This window comes from Grus americana, chromosome Z (genome assembly GCF_028858705.1).
Source record: "Grus americana isolate bGruAme1 chromosome Z, bGruAme1.mat, whole genome shotgun sequence".
Taxonomy (NCBI): Eukaryota; Metazoa; Chordata; class Aves; order Gruiformes; family Gruidae; genus Grus; species Grus americana.
In genome coordinates this window covers 31620705-31630182 of record NC_072891.1, presented here as the reverse complement: position 1 = coordinate 31630182, position 9478 = coordinate 31620705, and the positions used below count along the sequence as shown (strand labels likewise).

Below are 9478 nucleotides of genomic sequence, written 5' to 3'. Positions count from 1 at the left end.
GTTGCTAGATCAATGTGCTCCACTACTAATGGTTGCAATTGCAAGTCACTGTGCTACACTGCCCTTACTACCCTTGTACAAAACATTCAGTTAAACAACTTGAAGTTACTAGTTTCCCTTAGTTTCCCTTAACAATTAACTAATTATTAAGGAGGAGGCAGTGTTTACTTCATCCTCTCTGGACTATCTGTCAAACTTAAAAAAAATTACTACTGAAGCTGGTTATCTCTAATTTGCATGTGGGACAGAGCTGCTGCTTGCTCTTTATCCTCAGTCTGTCTGCAAAAGAACTGCTAGAGAACACAAGGTACACAAAAAGCTACTTCTGTCAGAGGATCTGGAGTTCTTACTTTTGCTACTGTGCACTAATACTCATGGTGGTATATAGTGCAGACTTAGACTTTTCCCTATCTCTGCCAAAGCTGAAAATTACTGGATCTCAGCACGGCTTTTGCCTAAATTAGCAACTGCAGGTAGACTGTGTTCATCAAACTATTGAAATCTAGATACCTTCCAGGCCTTACCTACAATCAGAACAATACAGTAAAGAGCCAAGAGTGTATACTGATACCATGATTTGAGATAACGAGCTGTCTTCACTGAAGTCTTCCAACTGCAGTATACATTTTTATAGATGTAACTGCTGTAAAAGCAGCAAGTTAGAAAAGCGTAGTAGAATCTTGTATTGCAGGGGTTTGGTAGAAAGCCTTTTCTAGAAATAGTATTTAGATTTCCAGCTCCTCAAACATGAGGCTTTTAATGATTTTCCGCTTTAATAGAGTTGGCAATGTCAGAAGTTAGTTTAGTAGCATATGAAATACCTTTCAAACCCCATGTGACACCTTACTCTATATGAACTGCAACAAAGCTTTTTTGCTTAAACTGAAACCTAGTTAGCCTAACCCTTGTACCTCATGTTCCCTCCATCTACTTCTCCCCATAATGAGATTTTGTTTAAAAAAAAAAGTGGTTAGCCTTATGAACAAGAAGAGTCAGACTCTTAGAAATTGTACAACCCAGCACTCTTACGTAGACAAGCATTGCTTACATTTTAGGACAAAACCAAGTTATGTTTAATGAAAGCACAATGTAACATTTAAATCCCCTTAACAGAGGTAGAAAGCCAGTGTTTTAATCTAATCCATTCAGATCTGAAATACTGATACCAGATATTGATTTATTGCTATTAGTGATAATGAAATTTGAGAGCTTATAATGTCAGCAAGGTAGCATGAATACAATTGTGATCTCCAATATTCATAGAGTAAAACATGTCCACATCTGTAGTAAGACAATAGCAGATTCTACCAAGAATCTACCGCTTCTTGTAAACATTGTATTTGTGCAGATTTTTTTCATACTTTAATTTCTAAAGTCATGAAAGGCAAGGTTAGTAGCAGAAAACACATCCAGTTTCACATTCGGCAATATGAGAACCCTGCTCTTCAAGGACAACCAAAAACCTAGCAGCACATTTTCAAACATTATTACAAGTTTTTCTGAATTACCCACCCTTCAAAATCCCTTCCCCACTAAAACCAAACAACAACAACAACAAAAATCTGACACCAAAAATAAAGTGCAGTACCCAGAAAAATAAGTGTCAAGAAAATAGCCATGTTTGTTTCTTTGAAAAAAAAAAAAAAGAAAAAAGAAAAAAGAGAAAACAGAGTACTTGGCCTCAGTCTTAAGAGTACTATACTGTGTCCATCATTTTGGATTCTTCTTCATCTCTTTGTATCACACAGTTTAAGCTGCAGGCATCTGTCTTTATGGAACCTTGTAGATCACCTGTATTCTGCAACAGATGAAAAACTGACAGCTTAAGTCTCCGAGGGAGGAGAGGGAGGAGAGGGAGGAGAGGGAGGAGAGGGAGGAGAGGGAGGAGAGGGAGGAGAGGGAGGAGAGGGAGGAGAGGGAGGAGAGGGAGGAGAGGGAGGAGAGGGAGGAGAGGTATTTTAGCTTAAGCTGGACTCTTCATGTTGTCTACCTTAAGATGACAAGAAATTGCTACAGTAAGGAAATAAGCTCTGAAAAAAAATAAATCAACCAGTATTATTTCACTGTGTCAAGAATTCTTTAAATTTGCTGGCATAGCTTGTATTTGGTCTCAATATTTCTAGCAACTGACTGCACTTAAAACTCAGCTGTTGGATCTTGCTTGAGAGATACTTATTTCAAGTAGTTTCAATTCTGTGCCCTTCCCCAATACCTAATTTTTATAGTCTTTCAAGTTGCTTCTTCATTCCAGGATGTGGCCATCACTAGTACTGTAACAAAAGACTTAAGTACCCTCAATTTGTTTTTATCATAACAAGAGATTTTCCTTAGGCTTGACTCACCTGAATGATCCCATGAATAGGATTAGTCCTTTTACACTGAAAGCTCATTTCACTGCTTGTGGTAAAAGCTGTGAATACAATTCTAGCATCTGATCAGTTTTATGATATAGTGTTTACTTTAGGCATGCAAATGCAAGGGCACTGAACTAACACATGCTTTTGACCTTATGCTGATACTTGCTGAATTCCAGCAAGTAAAAAGAAAGCCCATATATGCCTTGCATATTGCTAATGCTGCACGTTATATCCTGAGCTCTAGCAGTTCTGGAGCTCTTCATATTTCAGAAAGGCACAGCTTCTCAAGGCAGGATCTAATCCTACTTCAGTTAAATTAATTTATAGAAATAATGAACCTACCTGTGAAAAAGATGTCAGCTCTCCTACAAGACCAGGATTGACACTGAGATCATGTAGTAACATAGTTTGAAAGCCATGTGATTGTGAACAGATTCTCACTCTTGTCTTGAATGCCTCAAGTTCGTTTTTAAAAGCCTCAAAATAGCCTTCTCCTGTCTGCAAAGAGATAAATGAAATATTTGCACTTCCGTCTTCCCACATTTCTCCTGCATAGCTCTGGATTGCTCTATTTCAGTAACAAGAAAGGGACACTATTTTGGCCCTCGCTGTGAACTGCAGATGAAATGGATAGTTGTGACAATACATAGGTACACTGTGAAAACACAGGTGTAATCAGCCAAAAATCAGTCCTGAAACTGGTCTATGTTTACTGTGGTTATTACTTGTCTGTAACACCCCTGTTGTCCCGCTGCTGTACCTTGCTTCCTCTCTGGGATAAGCAAAATCCACTAAACTTTCATTTTCAGAATTATAATTACATCAAAATATTCCATCTAGAAAAGAATTGCTAACAAAGCACTTTCTCTTAAGCCTAAGACAGTCAATGAAATATTTAGCTTCTGATATGTTAGCAAGAAACCTTCCCTCGTACAGCATCAAGAGTTTCTCCCACCATTACCAAAGTTGACTTACTTTGGCTTTTTGGAAAAAGAGACGAAAACAGCCTCTTGGATCCACATTGCAGCTTCTGGCAATTTCTATAATAAACTGCATTACAACTGCTTGGTGTGCTACTTGCTCCATCAGAGCTCTTTTCTGGCAGGGAAAGAAAAAAGTTAAAGTTAGGATTTAAAGATATTTCCTGTGATTATATTTCTAAAACTCAGCAAAATATCCCTTTGTTCTAGTTTCTAAATAGATGAGAACTGACGCTCACAGAAGCAAGGGGACGGATAATTAGCTGTGACTAGACATATGTGACAATGCACTGTAGAATTTTTCTTCATCAGAGTGCAGAGCAGGTGGGTAAAACAGTTAAACAGCTAATCAAGTTGGTCAGCTTTTCTATAGTGCAAGTGGGAAACTGTATGCTTTCAAAGGATTTAAACATTTTCATACCTGTTCAGCTTCTAGATGAAAACACCACAACATGAGATATCTAGATGTTTCTTCACATACAAGATATGGGTGATCAGACAAAAATCTTTGACTATCATCCCATCTGCTCAGCATACCTAATAAGAGAAACATAGTTAAGACATTCTAAATTGATAAATTACTTAATGCAGCAAGGAAATCACTTGCATTAATTCCCCAGTGTATACAACATCTTTGCAACTCACTAACCTCAGAATGACAGCATGCAGCTAAATTTGGGGTGTTTACTTATATCTCTAACCAACGCTGAAACAGCATTACCAGAAGGTATAATCAGACTTTGAAGATACAAAAAGTAGATTTCTAACAGTCACCATTTCCTGTATTTTAATGCATCTCTAGCATCATTGGTAAGTTATTTTTAATCAGTTCTCATACATGCTAACAAAGTGGTATAGGTATCTTATTAGTTACATCAAGTAGTTTAAAGAGTTTATGGACAGTGATTTACATTTGGTGATTCTGACAAACACAAATCCTCTAAATGTTTGCAAATAAGAATGCAAAGAAAAGAACGTGTAATCTGTCAAAAATGAAAGTGCTTCTACCACAATTTGCCAGGTTTTTAGGAAATTTGAATTTGATTCCAGGAACAGCTTGATCTCAAAGAGCAAAGTCACATTAGTCTTGGAAAGTTAACTAGAAGATTGAATTGTGATAGCATGAAACTACCTTCATGTAAAGAGCTGAGTTTAAAAATCAGAACTCAATACTCAGAGCACTTCTTAAAATTGTCCTTCATGTATCACTGACAGTCAAGTCATTACTGGCAACAGGTACCAGATGTACAGCTTTACCCGTCTATCAGTGTATAATTATAACTGGGCTAAAGATAATTCAGTGGTAATGACCTAAGCTAATCTTAATTCTAGCAAACAAATGCCTAAAGAGAAGGCAATTGTTAATATTTCTTTTGGCTGTTTCAAGAGAGCTATTCCAATTAAGTTCTTTATTGCTTGGAAGCCAGAGCAGAATCCAGAAACAGGACTCATGCAATATGGCTAGCGAAGTCCACACTACTCCTAGCCAGCAGCTAGCACAGAACAAGAGACTTAAAAGAACATTAACGTACTGTCACTTTTTACAATGGACTTACATATTTTTAATTAAAGTAACAACATGGCTTTGAATTTAGTAGGTAAGAAAAGGACTGATGACATTCTGTAATACGGTTGTTTCTGTAACAGCTTAATCTGAATTCAGACAATAAAGTAATTTTGCCCAACTTTTAGCTAAGAAGCCTGCAAGAAAGCCCCTTTCTTTCTGCTGAAATGCACAGCAGGGGAGACCTCTCCTGATTCTGCTACCATTACACTTAGTAGTTAAGGTATTTGAGAGAACCTGTGCCTATCACTACTATTTGCATACTCTGACAGCGTGGTGCCTCAACTTGGTACACGCAAGGCTTGCTAAGGCTACCAGGGCTAGAAACCCTTTGAGACAGTCTAAGATCCCTAGAAGCCAAATAACTTAGTAAAAAATTAGTTTGTACAGACAATTGAATTTTTCCAACTCAGTCCTGTTTTTGATTGTTCTGGAATTCCAAATATGGCTATATTATACCATAGGCTGAAACCAACCTGTAACTAAGAATGGAAAGCACTTCAGAGAACCATCAAAATTTCACATTACTTTACAAGATCAGCTTTGTGCTTAATTGGGTTCAACAATTCTAACAGTGCTAAAGTGACACCTAGTGGATAATTAAATATTATTTTAAGAAAAGCACAATTCCATGCACACATACTCTCAGTGGGTGTTTACAGACATTTCTCTTTAATCAGTCATTACACTTCTAGCTTAATAGCCACCAGAAAAACGTTTATTAAAAGGAGATAGCTATGGACAATCCCAGATGCTTTTATACACACAACTTATACTTCCATGAAAGTCCCTGCTTTTTCCCACTAAGAGCAGAAAACGTTGCTAGAACTTTAGTTTTCAGGGCTTAAGCTCATTTAAGTATTAGCTTTTACATTTTATTTTTAATTTAAGTTCTTATTGGTCACAGGAACTAACAAGCTTCTACAGTTTACACCTTATTGTGTTTTGAAATTATTGTCTGTCCTGATAAAATAAAGCTGAACAGCCTGTTAGCCAGGTCTTTCATTTGTTAGCATTCATTCTGTACCATAAGGAGCAAACCTACACAAATTCTGTAGAAGTTTGAACCGCAAAATGTTGGAAAAAGCACACTCACCAAAGTGTCTAATCTTTTGTTCGTGTTTTTGCATAAGTGGTTCAGACACATCTTCATCTTCTATTTCTTTTCTTTTTTGATTAATAAAACTCTGAGGAAAAGAAAAATTGTACTGTCACAGAAACTCCAGACATACCTTTTTGTGATATATAGGAATATTATATTTTAATATGTTACTATTTAAAAGGCTATATTCTAATTTTAGAGTCATGTCAAACACTTGAGAAGGTTTTGTTTTAAAAAGTGCATTACCAAATAGTAGAGTTTACAAGTCTCATTATAGTCTACTGACCTAAGAACTCTCAGAAACTTCTGTCCTCAGGTAGGAACTTACTGATCTATCAACAATGACAATCACGTATGTTGCAGCCTGGGTGAAGCTAAATCAGTGAAACTATGAGAGGTGCTAGCTGTTCAAATTAAATTGTAAAATCAAAGCTGAGATTCTTCCATAAAAAAAAAGTTTGTTCTGAATAATCTGTATTACAGTAATTATTATTAGAGGCAAATGAACAGTTTCACATTTTAAGAATTTTGCATAGAGAAGCACACTCTTCAATTGAAGAAGCTATTGTTCAGCCCATTTGGCAACACTTGCAGTACATAGAATCTTAGAGCGGTTTGGGTTGGAAGGGACATTTAAAGATCATCTAGTTCCACCCCCCACTGCCATGGGCCTGGACACATTCCACTAGATCATGTTGCTCAAAGCCCCATCCAGTCTGGCCTATATTGCTTCCAGGGAGGGGGCAGCCACAACTTCTCTGGGCAACCTGTTCCAGTGTTTCACCACCCTCATCATAAAAAATTTCTTCCTTATATCCAAACTAAACCTACCCTCTTTCAGTTAAAAACCATTGCCCCTTGTTCTATCACTACAGGCTGTGATAAAAAGAAAAAAATCTCTCTCCTTAAGCAGTGAAAGGCCACAATAAAGTCAATAAGGGCTCCCCAGCCCCTTCCCCTCTCCAGGCTGAACGAGCCCAACTGTCTTAGCCTGTCTTCACAGGAGAGGTACTCCAGCCCTCTGATCATTTTTGGGGCCCTCCTCTGGACTCGCTCCAACAGCTCCATGTCTTTCTTGTACTGGGGACCCCAGAGCTGGATGCAGTACTCCCGGTGGGGGTCTCACGAGAGCAGAGTGGAGGGGGAGAATCAGCTCCCTTGACCTGCTGGTCACACTGCTTTTGATGTGGCCCAGGACATGGTTGGCTTTCTGGGCTGCAAGTGTGCATCGACGGTTCATTTCTAATACCTAGATGACCCATGCAAATTCTGACCCACACTTCTGGTAGAGAAGTGTCATCCAGATTTGTAGTATGAGTACAGCACGCTCCCTTTCATGAGGTAAAGTAAGAAAAAAAACCATTAACACATACTGTGGTTTTGTGCTGTACTGGACACAGAAGACACTCAAGACTAGTAACAAGCGGAACTAAAAAAAAAGAGGCTAACACTTGTTTTCATGCACACTGATATGAGTCATACCTTATTAAAAACCTCCTTACTAATAGGATCTGTGTTCCATAGATTTTGTCTTTCCCTCTGGTTTAGTGCTTCTTCTTTTCTTCTCCACTCCTCCTCTCTCCATCTCAACTCTGCAGCTTCAGTCTTTGCTTGAGCAAATTCCTGATCGCAGGATTCTGAATTATGCAGCGCTAAGCTACCAAGTTTTTGCTGGGCTTCTGCTAGGTTCCACGTGCATTCTACAGAATGTTTCACAAACTCTCTTTCTTTTTGGCAGGCTAATTCGATCCCTTGGCTGTATGTCTGTGAGGAAAATCAGACATTCTATTTATGAGGGAAAAATTGACAGTTTACAGTTTGTATAGGAGCAGACAGGCCTAAATCCCAAAGATAATGCACCTAGAAGGCACCTTAGATATGCAGCATTATATTCACAGGAGTGATGAAGCATGGTATTGTACAGCTAGCTGTTTTTTTAGAAAGAGATGGCTAATTAAAGCTGTCTTAACTTTGTTAAGTGCATTTGCAAAATCATGGATCATGTACTGCTATAAGTAATAGTCTCCAGACTGTAAAAATACTTTTGACACAGCTGAAACCCCTCTGGCTATCTTTGGGCTGCAATGCTAACAACAGCTAAAAGTAAGAATACTCTGAATATATACTTCTGAGAAAGAAGTATCAGTTTTGTGATGTCAGATCACAACAGTAAAGTAACTGCTGCTGCCTGCATTCCGATATGGATTAGTACCCAACAGATGGCCAACACCTTCCCTTGAATGGACAGTGAAAGTGGAATTTAAGTTACAAAGTGGCTGTGGTCCAGCACTAGCATATACTCCTTTTGGTCAAATCTATTGAGGAGATCACCATTCACATCTAGGAGAGAAAAGTGATCTCTTCGGCAGCAACATTTATATTACTTCCATGTATACACTGGGAATCCGCACTCAGTAACGTAAAAAATTATCCTCTAAAACATATGCCATGCCTTCCCACCAAGAGTGGAGAAAAACCATTCATACGCACTAGTTCCTCAGCCTTCCAGTGCCACATTACAAAATTTGTAGTGCTGGTAACCTCTGCCAGAGGGACATGAAGGACAACACAAGTTGTGGAAGATTATTTGAAGGAAACTTTAATGCAGGTACATCAAAGATCTTGTACCAACTTTGTTTGCAAATTGCAGCATTTTAAATTTTTTTATGACAAGATGAAAATATCACTGTTTGGAAAACTAATGTAATGGCAGCTTATTGCAAGAACACACAGAAATCCTGACAACGTATTTATAAAATGCCAACTTGCCCTAGCCAACAGAGAAACACACCGCCTATGTATCTGCTTTTTAGACATAATGATGGGATAACTTCAGCCCAGCTCCTTCCACATCACTTGTCAAACGTGCAACTGTTACTCACGGGTGCTGGCAGACACCAGACCCTCCCCCGCGGCGACAGCGCATCTGCCCCTCCTGGCGGAGCGGCCCCGGAGGCGAGGGGACACTTCCGCGCACCCCCGACCCGACACGCACCGAGCTCCGTGATGACCCACGTCCCACCGCTGTCCCTTCCGCGCGGCGGGCTCAGGCTGCGGCCGCGGGGCAGCCGAGACGCCCCCAGCATCGACTCGCTCCGCTCCGCGCCGGCCGGGACGGGGGAGCTGCGCCACCGGGGACGGGAAGCGGCGCGAGGTGCCGGGCGGCAAGGGGTAGGGGGCACGGATGTACCTGCACTTCCGACAGGCGCTGAGGAGAGGTGGGAGCCAGCCCCCGCTCCTCGTCCTCCTCCGACGAAGGGCCGCCGTCCCGGGAGCGCGGGAGCCACAGCGCCATCCGAGCCGCCGCCGATCGCCGTCCCCAGCCGCCCGCGGCTCTTACACACCTCACCGGAAGTGAGGCAGCTCACCACTTCCGGCAATCTAAGTGGACCGCCGCGCTCCCGCCCCCGGCGTCGTGGGGCGGGGCCTGCGCCAGCCGCGCAGGGCGGGGGCGAGGCGGCCCGTCCCCGGCCGT

The 9478-nt window shown here is 40.6% G+C and overlaps 1 protein-coding gene across 1 annotated transcript; it reads right to left on the bottom strand.

Annotated features, from left to right (window-relative positions):
* Positions 1-1001: 1001 nt before the first annotated feature.
* Positions 1002-9464, bottom strand: CDC37L1 (cell division cycle 37 like 1, HSP90 cochaperone). The gene is made up of 7 exons (XM_054809930.1): positions 9194-9464; positions 7486-7767; positions 5998-6088; positions 3759-3874; positions 3333-3455; positions 2700-2855; positions 1002-1798 (listed from the first exon to the last, which is right to left on the bottom strand). The coding sequence occupies exons 1-7, from the start codon at positions 9296-9298 to the stop codon at positions 1697-1699; spliced, it is 975 nt and encodes a 324-aa protein (XP_054665905.1). The 5' UTR covers positions 9299-9464; the 3' UTR covers positions 1002-1696.
* Between the last annotated feature and the right edge of the window lie 14 nt (positions 9465-9478).

Excerpts from the sequence above, each read along its gene's own strand:
- CDC37L1 (XM_054809930.1), bottom strand. The coding sequence starts at position 9,298 with ATGGCGCTGTGGCTCCCGCGCTCCCGGGACGGCGGCCCTTCGTCGGAG. Across the intron at positions 3,456-3,758 it reads TTCATCTAGAAGCTGAACAG|AAAAGAGCTCTGATGGAGCA; the intron begins GTATGAAAATGT and ends TTTCCCTGCCAG. Across the intron at positions 2,856-3,332 it reads TCTTTTTCCAAAAAGCCAAA|ACAGGAGAAGGCTATTTTGA; the intron begins GTAAGTCAACTT and ends ATCTCTTTGCAG.